The 13,302-nt window shown below is 39.6% G+C and overlaps 1 protein-coding gene across 8 annotated transcripts in view; it reads right to left on the bottom strand.

The window, feature by feature from the left end:
- Window positions 1–13,302, bottom strand: part of MAP3K4 (mitogen-activated protein kinase kinase kinase 4) — a 73,710-nt gene that overhangs the window by 13,727 nt on the left and 46,681 nt on the right. For 5 of the 8 annotated variants that reach the window (XM_068152790.1, XM_068152834.1, XM_068152808.1 and 2 more), the window contains 5 exons: window positions 11,788–11,866; window positions 9,495–9,591; window positions 8,439–8,555; window positions 4,973–5,073; window positions 1,598–1,678 (listed from right to left, as the gene is read on the bottom strand). In XM_068152790.1, coding sequence (XP_068008891.1) covers window positions 1,598–1,678; window positions 4,973–5,073; window positions 8,439–8,555; window positions 9,495–9,591; window positions 11,788–11,866 — 475 coding nt within the window. The remainder of the gene's footprint in view (window positions 1–1,597; window positions 1,679–4,972; window positions 5,074–8,438; window positions 8,556–9,494; window positions 9,592–11,787; window positions 11,867–13,302) is intronic. The other 3 variants (XM_068152801.1, XM_068152816.1, XM_068152825.1) reach the window with 3 other exon arrangements.

Genomic DNA, 13,302 nt, shown 5'->3' with positions numbered 1-13,302 from the left:
GATGGGAGACAGTGATACTCCTAAATGATGTATTCTACTACCAACCTATCATTCATCTCACTTAATCTACACTAAATCTGCCTTGCTGTAATCCAAAATCTTTGTCTTATTCACAGCAGACAGTAAAAACAGTTTCCATTGCAGCAGTCTTTTAGAAATGTACGTGTTCCCTCATTCTGCGTTTTAAGTTCAAACAAATTCAATTCCTTCAGTGCTTATACACTGAACAAAAAAATAAGCCTTTTAGAGATTAGACAAAATAGTTGCTATTCTTCCTGTGTCCTGAGCCATAGAGCGAGGCCAGTTTTGATGTGATGGAATTTTTTTCTCATGTTTTGCGAGGTTCCACCCTGCCAGAATACATGCAAGCAAGGCATCTCTATCTACCCGCACAATACAGGACTCTCAAAAGTAATCAAGTGACTTTGAGTTTCATGACAATAAGCAGCAGGACAGGGAGGAAGGGGCCCCATAATAACTCTGAATTTGGGAACCTGTAGTATCACACACTGTTAAGATACCCAAAATAAGAAAATCCCATGCTTGGGAGAGATCAAAGGAAGTGAGGAACTGATTCCTACTTCCAATTCACAACTGGGCACTGAACAAGAACAGTAAACTTCTGCAATTCCTATAGTAATAAATGTGCTCATTTTGTAGAGCACTGCTAGTATCTTTCAAAACCTGAAAAGATCAGCAAGAGCAAGTGTAGAGTCCTTTACCTAGGGAGGAATAACCCCATGCATCAGTACAGGTTAGGGGTTAACCTGCTGTAAAGCACCTTGGTGGGGAGGGACCTGGGAGTGCTGATGGACAAATTCACCACGAGCCAGCAATGTGCTTTCGTGGCCAAAAAGGCCAATGGTATTCTGGGGTGTAGTAAGAGTGTGGTCAGCAGGTGAAGGGAGGTTCTTCTTCCCCTCTACTCCAGTACAGAAAGGTTGCACCTGGAGTATTGTGTCCAGTTCTGGGCTCCCCATTTCAAGAAGGACAGGGAATTGCTGGAGAAAGTACAACAGAGGGCCATTAGTATGGTTGGAACACTGGAGCATCTCTCTTACAAGGAGAGACACATGAGACTCATGGCCTGGAAAAAGAGAAGACTGAGAGGGAATCTGCAATGCATACAAACATCTGAAGGGTGGAAGTCATCAAGGATGGGGCTGGGCTCTTCTCAGTGGTGGCCACTGACAGCACAAGGGGCAGTGGGTACAAACTAGAACATAGGAGGCTTCCCTTGAACTTAAAGAGGCTCTTCTTTATTTTGAGGGTGACTTGAGCACTGCAACAGGCTGCCCAGAGAGGTAGTGGAGGCATTTCTATGCAAACTGATGTAGGCAAACCTGAGTTGGACTACATATCCCCAGAGGAACCTTCCAGCCCCTACCATTCTTTGATTATGAAGTTTAATTATTCCTACTTCAAGAAGTACACCTTGTAATTTCAGCAGTATCCTCTATCTACAGTCAGGACTTTTTATTAACCCTACTTATGTGCAAAGCTGTGAAAACCTCTTCACAATCAGCATTAAGATTCAACCTTTTGTTACAGTATTAGTTTAGCAGACATGACATTGTGGTTACTCCCAAACACTTACCTTTGGTCTGGTTGATTAACGTTCTGAGCTCCCAACTCCGCCGGGACGAGCCACTTGAATCTCCCTTTGGATACGATGGCTCTAAAGAAATGATACTGTGAGCAGAGAAGTGGCTTTATCTCATACTAAGGATTATGCCACTACATTCAGCAGAAGATGATCTTACATATCAGAACTAATACACCTTAAGAGTATAAGAGGCAACCATATCTCGTGTCCTCTTGAGTTCAACAATCGCTTATCTTCAGTAAACAAATTATGAAAGCCAGCTACAAGAGGATTTAATGTATACAGGAACAGAGATCTCCCTTCCGCAGGGAAGCTCTTCAAGTCAGGGCATGCATAATCAAATAAATAACAAAGCTGCAGGAAAACAATCTTCTACAATTCCTTAGAAAAATAACTGTATTCACTCTAACCCAAGCCAGTTTCCCATTCATACAGATACACAGAAAAGGGAATAAGCATGAGAAAGAAAATACTTTCAACATCTAATAAATGTATATAAATATCTGAGGGCTGGGTGCCAGAAAGGAAGGGACAGCTTCTTTTAACTTGCACCCTGTTATAGGACAAGGGGCAGTGGATGTAAACTACAGCATGGGAAGTTCCACCTCAACATGAGGAAGAACTTCTTTACTGTAAGGGTCACAGGGCACTAGAACAGGCTGCCCAGAGAGATTGTGGACTTTCCTTCTCTGGAGACTCTCAAGATCCGTCTGGATGCATTCCTGTGCAACCTGCTCGAGATTATATGGTCCTGCTCTGACAGGAGGTTGGACCTGCGTATCTCCAGAGGTCCCTTCCAACCCCTAATATCCTGTGATCCGCTTTAAAAAAATAAGAGGGGGAAAATAAGAGGGGGAAAAAACAACCCTCCCCCCACTCAGCATACATTTTCACTTAATCTTGCAGAATAACCACAATATCAACTCTACTTCTATTGGGGTTCAGTGCTTTGTTTTACTTTGCAGAAAACACAGGATCTTAACAATCCATGTTTTAAGGTAAGTAGGACTACAAAATTCTCATGAGGCTATGCAGTAAGAAAATTAGAAGGGGCAAAGCCCAGCTGGAAATTACTTTGGCTTCAGCTGTGAAAGAGAAAAGGAAATCCTTCTGCAAATGTATTAGTAACAAAAGGAGACGTAAGGAGAGTCTCTGTACTTTGTTGCCTGCAGGGGGGAACATAGATGTCAAGGATGAAGAAAAGGCTGAGGTACTCAATACCTTCTTTGCTTCAGTCTCTAATAGTAAGACCAGGGATTCACTGAATACCCAGCCTCCTGAACGGGAAGATAGGGATGGGGAGCAGAATGAATACCCCCCTGATCCAAGAGCAGATAGTTAGTAACCTGCTGCTCCACTTAGACATATGCAAGTGTATGGGACTGGATGTAATCCACCCAAGAATTCTGAGAGAGCTAACAGAGTTGCTCACCCAGCCACTTTCCATATTTTTTCAGCAGCCATGGCTGATCAGGGAGGTGCCAGCAGACTGGAAGTTAGACAGTGAGATACCCATCTATAAGAAGAGCCAGAAGGAGGAGCTAGGAAATTACAGACCTGTCAGTTTAATTTTGGTGCTGGGGAAGCTGTTGTAACAGATCATCCTGAGTACCATCATGCAGCACATATAGAACAACCAGATGATCAAGCCCAATTAGAGTTTATGAAAGGCAGATCCTGACTGATGATCTACTCCTACAACATGGTTGTTGTCTTAGTGGATGAGCGAAAAGCTATGGATGTCATCTGCCTGGACTTTTGTAAAGCCTTTGACACCATTTGCCACAGCACTCTCCTGGAGAAACTGGCTGCTCATGGCCTGGCTGGATGTACACTTTACTGTGTAAAAAAATCTGTCTGGATGGCCAGGCCCAAAGACTGGCGGTGCATGGAGATAAATCCAGTTGGCAGTTGGTTACAGGTTATGTCCCCAGGGCTCAGTATTGCAGCCAGGGTGTTAAACATATTTATCAGTGATCTGATCAAGGGGACTAAGTACACCCTTAGTAAGTTTGCATACAATGCCATAGGTGGAAGTGTTGCTCTGCTTGAGGACAGGGAGGCTCTGCAGAGGGATCTTGTCAGACTTACCTGATGGGCACTGTATGCATTTCAATAAGGCTAAATGCCAGGTTCTGCATTTTCACCACAACAACCCCAGCAGCACTACAGGCTTGTGGAGGAGTGGCTGGAAAGCTGCTCAGCAGAGAGGGACTTAGAGGTGTTGATTGATAGCCATATGAACATGAGCCAGAAGTGTGCTCAGATGGCCAAGAAAGCCAATGGTATCCTGGCCTGTAGGACCAGGGAAGTAATTTTACCTCTGTAGTCAGCACTGGTGAGGCTGCATCTCCAGTACTGTGTTAGTTTTGGGCCCCTCACTACAAGAAGGACATTGAGGTGCTGGTGCATGCCCAAGGAAGGGCAATAAAGCTGGTAAAAGGTCTAGAGAACAAGTCTTATGAGGAGCAGCTGAGGGAACTGGGGTTGTTTAGCACAGAGAAAAGCAGACTGAGGGGAGACCTTACCACTCTCTACAACTACCTAAAAGGAGGTTGTAGAGAGGTGGGAGTTGGTCTGTTCAACCAAGTAGCAAGTGACAAAACAAGAGGAAATGGCCTCAAGTCGCGCCAAGGGAACTATAGGTTGGGAGGCTGGGTATTAGAATTTCTTCACTGAAAGGGTTATCAGGCACTGGAATGGCTTGCCCAGGGCAGTGGTGGAGTCCCCATCACTGGATATGGGGATATGGTTTAGTTGTGGACTTTTCAGTGTTAGGCTAGTGATTCAAGTGGGTGATATTAAAAGTCTTTTCCAGTCCTGGCAATTCTGTGATTCTGTATGTGTTGTCATAAATACCACATATACAGAGGCTGGGGAAACCTGAAAGTGCCCTAATCAGCACATCATGATAAACACCCTGCCCCTGCTTCCAGGACTCAAAATAACAGCAAGTATTTGCAAGATGAATACTGCAGCAATAGTTAAAGAACCAGCTAGAAAACTCCTCACTGTCCTGACAGGTCCAGTTTGTACTTCATTAACTTAGAATCTTACTTTGAAATGGGGTATATAATTCAGTAATCATGTTACTCATTTCCATTTTGAACATTGTGACAGTACGATACCAGTGAATTCCTTCAGGTAAAACTCAGAAGCAATATGAAAGGCCAGAAAACAGTGAGTATGTCTGAAAATAGAACAACTCACTCTGACAATATAAGTCTAAATTTAAAAACCTAAGATTTCTGAATGGGAAAAGATGAGTAATAAAAATGAAAAGGGTAAGAACCAGAAAGAGAGAAGTATGTTCATGACATAAATCATCTGCACATCCAGGTCACAATCTGTTACTGTGACAATCACCTTCTCGCTCTTCAGTGGGGCTGGAGTGTCGACTAAGGGATCTGAACTGCAACTCAGCTGCTATCGAAGCCAATCGATCATTTTCTGGGACACTGGAACCCCTGTTAAAAAGAGCCATTATACTAATTAGCTTAGCATTGCACTAAATAACTCCTAGTGACAATTTAACTGCAGTTTTAAAAAGAAAGAATCTCTGAAGCCTAGACCATGAATCATGAAAGTAACATGAAAGAAAAACTGATGCCAAGAAGGAAACTGAAAACCCTTTCTAAGCTATTTTTTCCACTAAAAGAATTTTCACATGAATTTCAATTGTGTTCTCAATACAATCTTTGCTTTGCACTCCCTAATACTCTGAACTAGATCTTTCAAGTTTGAGGAGGAACTGAAACTGAACAACTGAAAATCCTCAGTAGTCTTCAGGAAGCTGAGGTCTTAATGAGCAAGAGGGCTGAGGTTATTCTAAACACACACAGAGCGACAATTCCAGATTCACAAAGAGCTTAAAAAACAAGCAAAGCTAAACCACCTCTGAAATGAGGCAGTAGCTGAGTGGAGAACCTTAAGTATCATAGCTTTGAATGCTGACCTCTAAAATCCATTTCAGATTCATCTTAGCCACCCAGATTTTTTACTGTTTGTGTCCAGAAAGATTGTGTGCACGTTATTAGGCAAATAAATGAAGCAGAAAAGAAGATGACTTGCACATTTCTCCTCCAGTCCTGGATAAATAAAAAATGATGAGTAATAACCCTAGTTAGGTCAGAAATTAAACATTGTAAAGGTCATTAGTATGAATGTAGTGTAAATGTATAACCATCAGAAAGCTCAACATAACCAAGTATTGCTGTTTTGGAATTTACTTGCTAGCTACATGAAGCTGATGGGTTTTTTAATCACTTTTCTTTTAAAAAGAGAAACTTGCATAGAGCTATGGTGGCATTTGTGCACTATGCACTGCCTAGTACAACTGATTGAGCAAGTTCCTATAGTCAAGGGGTTTTTAGACATTCAATGCCTACAGTCATGTCATAAATACTTAAAGAGTTTCGGACCCCACCCTCCTTGCAGACAAAACCACAAACCACTTTCTTGATCCAACAGATTCCATTTCTCTTTTGAGGCACAAATGGAGCTCATAATTAAGACTACAATGTGCTAGAGTTGGAAGTTTTCTTTTAACTATACTAAAACCAGAAAGTTGTTATTAATATATTATGTTGTGCTATTTTGCCTTCCCCCAAATAAAACCCCAAAGCTTCCAAAATTCTGTCTCTAGTAGACTTTATTCAAATTCTTCCTAGGTAAAGCAGAGGGTTAAACAATGCTACTCTAAGAAAATACAACTCCTTAGAAACAGGCCTAGGTAATTTGACTGAAATGCTGCATTCACATCAACTTCCATGTTACAGTCCATGAAAGTATTACTCATTTGACTGCAAACAGTAAACACAATTCTCCTTTCTTTTCTTCCTAATAACTATCTTCTTGAATTAGAAGGACCTGTCAAAATGTGAACCTTCACACTCTGATCAACATTTGTGTAGGGGACACATACAAAAAACACTGAAAGACCACACCACTGTATGTAAGTGCGTCAAACTACGAATGTGACAGTTTCATTGAGTGGTATAAAATCACAACAAAGCCTACAAGTATTAGCAACATCCCTCCTACCTTCTTCTTGAAAAATTAATTAATTTAAAGAATATGCCTTGGCTCAAAATGCCACACATACTCCAGAAAAAAACATTTTCTTTCCTATGCTGTGTAAAGACTAGTCATCAAGTAAACAAGTTCTGCATTTTCAGAACCATAATTACTAATTAGCCATCACCCTGTCAGCTAATAAAGTTGCTAGAACCTCTCAGTGGAAATTCTCTACAATGTTACTAACTTGAAAAGTGGTTTTCAAGTGCAGAGTGCCACAAGTTCACGCCTACTATGTCTTTTTCTACAGGAGCCTTAAAACAGAAGCATGGAAGATATATAATAAATATGTGTACTTTGAGTAGCAAAAATTCAGGATGGGTTTTCAACCAAAAAAAAAACCAAACAACACAACAGGCTCAGACTCAGAAGCTGTTCACCTAGTGGCTACTGTAGTGTCAGTGCTATCTTATCAATACAATAATGTGAAAAGACCTTGCAGGAAAGACTTTAGGTAGCAATTTACTTCCCTCTTAACAGCATAATACACATTTCATGGTTTAGTCATGGGGTCTGTGGTGACAGGTTGGACTTGATCTTTGAGGTCTCTTCGCAACCTTGGTGATTCTGTGATTCTGCTGTGGATCTGGTAACAAATCTACAAACGATCACGGCTGCTGACTAACAACTGAAAATTATTTGTAAGAGAAACAGATCATGATCAAGTCACACCTAAGTTCGCTTCTGCCACTATCTCTGTTGTCCCTTCACTACCTGTTCTTTCCTTTCTCTACAGCTGTGTGATACAGTCAGACCGTGTCATTCATACAATCCCTCACACAGGAGAGCTTTGGTGCTCTGCAGTAGAAATAAGAACCCAAAAAGGTATTTATAAATCCTAATATAATACCATTGTGTGAGCAGCAGGATTTTCACAGTCAATTAGTTGTTTTTTTTAAAGAGTAAATACATAGAAGGTAGGAGATGTGTTAGTGGTCTGACTGTAGTATGGGACAAAGGAACACCAACAGTCTGAAATCTACAGCTAAATCAGGGGGCAAAGAGAGACATGAAGAGGTCCCCCCCAAAAAAACACAAATTAAAAAAAAGTCATTCATGACCTCTGCAATCTCCCAATACAGGAGAGGCTTCTGTTACATAGCCTGATAAAGAATGATTTCTTTCATGTTAAGTATATTCTGCACAATCCTAAGTAGCCAAAGGTGCAGCAACAAAGAAAAGGGGGGGGGGGAAATACAAAACCAAACCAAACAAAAACTAACAAACAACCATCCTGAAATCTTATCTGTTTAATTCTGTTTGTTACTATGTAGTATTTCCAAATTATTTATGGCAGACAATATGAACACCAAAACTGTTAGCTAAGGTAAGAAATATCTATCTATACATATATGGATAGCTGTATATTTTCCTGGGCTTATTTGCATGTTTTATTTATCTTGCTACAAAGTGTTAGTTACCAATACTAATTATTTAGTAGAGTTATACTGATGAACTAACTGGCATGTGTTAATTTCATGGATATTTTTACTGAGGAAATTTGTAATCTATGTCAGAATTGCATGCTTCAACTACCATATTATTCAGACATTTTAAATCTGAAAGTGGTCTTATCAGCTATTTCTAAGGCATTAGATTTTGCTTATGTCAAACATGGAACAGTCTTCCCCTTTGACCAGTGGAAGACATGATGGGATGGAAAGTGCAAATGATCTACTAGGATACAATTATGTAGAAACAGTTATATGGGTGGATTTAAGTAGAATGAGGGTGCTATGTCATGGAGTGGAGCTACCTGGTATCATTTGCACTGCTGACAGGTTTGGGTTGAGCTGAGTCGCTACCAACGGGAGCGGGGCGACTGACAGCAATGCTGCAATGGTTCCGTGCATCACATGGGACACTCCGTGTGCTGTGGCAAGAAGAAAAACTTGAAGAAACACATTTTTTTATCCTTTTTTTTTTTTTTTTTTTGTATTAAACTATGGAGGTGAAATTTTATTTCAAAAAATAAAACTTTTAGTGTGCACAGTGCGGCCTGATTTTAGAAGTTCGTCAAGTACCTAAAGACTGTGATGTGGACAAATTCTGTGTCTCAGGTGCATCGGAGGCTGTCAGTATGTACAACAACAATAACAACAACCTACAAAAAGCTCTCCAAATCTTTAGAGTAGTATTAGTTTCTGCCAGCAGCTAAGCAACTATTAAAAAAATGTCAACCACAGAATTTGGCACTGTGCTGACTTCCTTGAAAAGTAAGTGCCACTGCTCAGAAACAGGCATGGCAAAGTTTATTTTGATATTGGTAAAAACTATTTTTGCATTAATGCTCACGTCAGTTCTTTCAAAGGGATGTGAAACTATCCACTGCTTTACACTTCTTCACAGCAGGTTGGTAATGATGCAGAAATGCCACCATATTCCAGAATGTTACCTTTGCAAGTCTCGTGTATGCCAAACTAGAGAAAGCACTGCCACAGGCATGTACGTAGACATTGCAAGTGGGGAAGTCTTGTCAATCAGCAGTTTTCACTGACTAAAAGCTCAATACACTGAAACGCTGTTTTAAGAAAAGGCTAAAGGGATAAGAATGATTTCACAGGGAGACAGCAGGCACCAATACAAACTGTAAAATGAAGAGGGGGCAGGGGAGGGGAAAGAAGAGAAAAAGAACTGCAAGAAAAGAAACTATATTGTCCTTAAAAGCACACTGAAAAAAGCAGATCACTAACATGATTTTTTTCTTTCTAACTGATTTGCCTTCAACATGAAAGGAAAATTGTTCCACTTATTGATCAGCATAGCCAAGAGAGGATAAGACAGTTTTGAACTTTGTACTAATCTTCAATACCTGAAGCCTTCAGGTGTGGGGATGATAAGATGTGGATTGGGTGGGTCACTATGGCACCGAGGTACTTTTACAGGGCGGGGACTGTTTCGATGAATAGCTGCAAACACAAAAAACGTAACAGATTTACTCAAATGTCAAAAAAATCCCTGTTAGGGCCCTTCCAAGACAAAATTGTTATGTCCATTTCACAACAAAATTTTAAGAGTTCCCATTTTAAAGAATGAACTGGGACCTGGCACATGGTTTCTCACCCTCTAAGAAAAATCCAAATTATTCTCATTTTAAATAAATCAATTATATGTGTCCACATTACTCCTATTATTGTATCATGTAACTCATCTAAAAAATAATGAAACCTCTACAGAGAATTAAAAAACTAGCAATTAGAAGATGTGTTCTTACTTCTATAAAACTAAATCTATAATAATTCAACTTCATAGATTAAAGAAGATTTGCTATCTTATTGCACAAGAATTTAAACAAACTAAATAATGACTAAAAAGCAAAAGCATTAGTGTGTTCCTTTTGCATCAGATTTAGTTTTCTCAGACAATAACAGAAAGCAAAACTCACTTAACAGTTTTACCCATACTAATGCTCCTGTATGACAGTCTGCCCCAAGGAAGTGGTACAAATGGACACGGTCAACCCTAGACGAGCCATCACTGTCCCCATGCCTAGCATTCAGTTGCCATAAGAGTAGTTTGTAGCATCTTTTTTTTCTCTGAACTCCTCCTTAATTGGCCAGAACAATATTGTGGCAGTCCCATCACAAGACAGCCACCTGCCCATCAAAGTGTGGGTCGTTACTTTCTGCCAGGCTAGGTTAATCACTAGGATAGGTTAATCAGGCTAGGTTAAGGGCTGAGTTTCTGCCCTTTTTGCATTATCATGACAAGTAAAATATGCCAGAGTCAGATGTTTGTTGTCCTGGACATGAACACCAGCAGAAGACTGAACCTAACCTTCTTGAGCAGACACAAGATGTTTTACAAAGCAAAAAAGACAGGATAAAAACACCAGAAGACCTCCAGTAGCATGCCTACAGGCAGCAAAAGGAACATAACTAGACCCTTAGGTTTGGGAAAAGGGGTAAAGATCACAGTGCATTCCCTCAGCATGGTATACAAATAAACTAAGCAATCTTACTTTTCTCCTGATCATGAGATAGAAAGTGGTATCTGCAATATCTGCAGCCAGATTACAGCCTATGTTTATTTCTGTTTGAAGTTTCAGCCTGATACTCAAGTCTGTACCATACATCTGTGTCATTCTTTCATGTGCCTCTGAGCCAAAAGCCATCAAGCAATTTAGTTTGTGTGACCTGCTGTGTCTGCAATAGGATTTATGAGTGTTTTGGTACTTTGGGATTACCATGCTAGTGATTTATCTAAAATGGCAATGGTTCCATCACAGTGCAGAACTTCTCCAAAATTTCTTTTAGACTCTTTCCAAAGGATTGGACAGACATTCATCGTGAAAGGTTTCTCGGCTATAGTAATTTCTCATTAAAATTATTTCAAAACTGAAACTTTCCTGAAATACTGAAAAACCTCCTCTTGCCTGAGTCAAATTACTTTGCCTTCAAGTCTTCTGCCATCAACCATGTCCAGGAAGTGGACGTCAGGAGACAGAAAAGAAGATGACATGGTATTTTGAAGGTTAAACCAGTCAGTGGACTTGGGAGGAGGAAGACAGAACAGTGCTGAGAAGCACTTCAGCAAACCTAGCTGAAGAAACATCCTTTTCCCAAGACAAACAATGAAACATGTTGATTTCGCCTCTTATGCCAAACAATGAAACATGTTGATTTCACCTCTTATGCCAAAGATACATTTTTACATTATGACATATCTGTGAACTATTTCCCACAGCTCTACTGTCAATCCCCCAGGTGTAATTCTGTTGTACCTCAATAGTATATAAAATCCATCAGCAGTCTAAATATCTGCACAGCCATAATGAAATTCCAGGAGATGGTGCTGCAACTACCTTCTTAGAGTTATAATTGCCTTATTACCCAACCTTTAAAGAAAACAAAATCACAATCCTTTTCCAGAAGATCCGAAAGACTTCACAGGTATTCAGCGACAAAAATCAGAGGAAAGCGTACGTAACACTTTTGAATTTTTCAAGTAAAACCACCATGTATTTGCACTTTGTTGGGCAATAATGGTTTTACATCAGCAATCATTAAAAGCTTAAAAATGTTTTTTATTAGTATTTCTAGCATTGTACAATTACTTTAACAGCAGCAAAGCTCCATAACAAATGCCAGTAACTTCTGCCTTACCAAGGTACAAACCTGTAACAGGACTGTGAGGTTTTCCAATAACATGACCAATGCACTCATTCATTAGAGCTTGTAAACTCTAGAAATGAGAAACAGAAAAAGTTGTGGTGTTTATGTTACAGAAAGTTGACAGTCAAATGGCAAAACTCATAGTAATAAAATGACACTGGATTAAGTATGTCATCTGTCAAGTAAGCACCCCTGCCTTCTATCCATCATATTAAATTTCTGGATCCACATTAGGGTTTTGACTTTGTTGACTCAGGAGCTTTTTAAGCTAAAAGTCTTAGTTTTGCCTTCGACCATGTCAAAGTTACATAATTCTAAGAACTGAATAATGATATATAATGAAGAATATTCCAGCATATAAAGTTAATTGAACTTAAGAGTATCCATTGTTAGAAAAATTAAAACTTGAGTTTGCTGGGAAATACTAAAACAACCTCCGTCTTCCTTCTCCTAAACCAAGAAGAAACATCCAAAGAGAAAGGGTAGGAGTATGACAGCCTGAACCACAAGACTAAGATCTGTAGAAGAACAAATATGAGGCAACATATATTAAAAGTCCACTCTTCTTATTTTACTCATTAAGTTAGAAAAACTTTCATGAAGGGGTGTTTAAGAATTAAATCACTAAACTGGGGCTCAAGAGATCTGAGCCTAACTACTGGGTATGCTGTTCACCATAGAGGTGATCCTCGCACAAGTTATATCTTCCTCTGGTTCAACATACTTGTCAGAACAGCAGGGATAAAATGTTTTCATTTTAATTAAATGAATTAAAATTGTGTTCTTAGGTTCAGATGCTATGAAGGCTACTTTTATATACCAGTAATTCAGATTACTCAAAGTTTCTTCCAGAAATCAGAAACCTAACTGACCAGGAACTTGAAGCCAGATTAGCAAAACCAACAATTGCAAAAAAGGTTAAAAAAACCCAGAACTGGCATATCTTATCAACCCAGACTGAACTAGACTTTCAGCTTTAGATCTAGATCTATCTTCTTCTATGACATCAGTTATTATTTAAATAAGAGACCAGGCATGACATACACATTTATTTATAGGTGAAATGTTGTGACTTGTGCTATACAGGAGTCAGATTAAACAAAGTGGCTCCATGTGATCCTCTGTTAAACTGAAATCCAGTTTAAGAATGCAGAAGTTGAGAAATGCAGTTAAGGTCTTGATTTCTCCACTTTCTCTCCCACTGGTTCACAGTCTGACTTTATCTTAAGTCTTAACACTGCCTCTGAATTCTTTTCTCTGTACATGTGAAACCTCTGTCATGAAAACACTCTACATGAAGAAGTGTTGTGATACCTTAGACAGTTATCAGTCTGCGGAAACAAAGTCATGCATGATTTCTTTTTAACTCTCCTTCAAAGTCACACTAATCAACACCATGTTTTGGACAAAATTACCAATTTATAATGTCAAAAGCCACATCAGATTTTCTGAATTTCTTTTTACCTTAGAAGCTTCCCTCTAAATACTGGAGGGATTTCATGACAG

Source organism: Melanerpes formicivorus, unplaced genomic scaffold (genome assembly GCF_026170545.1).
Source record: "Melanerpes formicivorus ecotype bairdi unplaced genomic scaffold, bMelFor1.0.p_v2 SCAF_2, whole genome shotgun sequence".
Taxonomy (NCBI): domain Eukaryota; kingdom Metazoa; phylum Chordata; class Aves; order Piciformes; family Picidae; genus Melanerpes; species Melanerpes formicivorus.
This window is presented reverse-complemented; position numbering and strand designations above follow the sequence as displayed.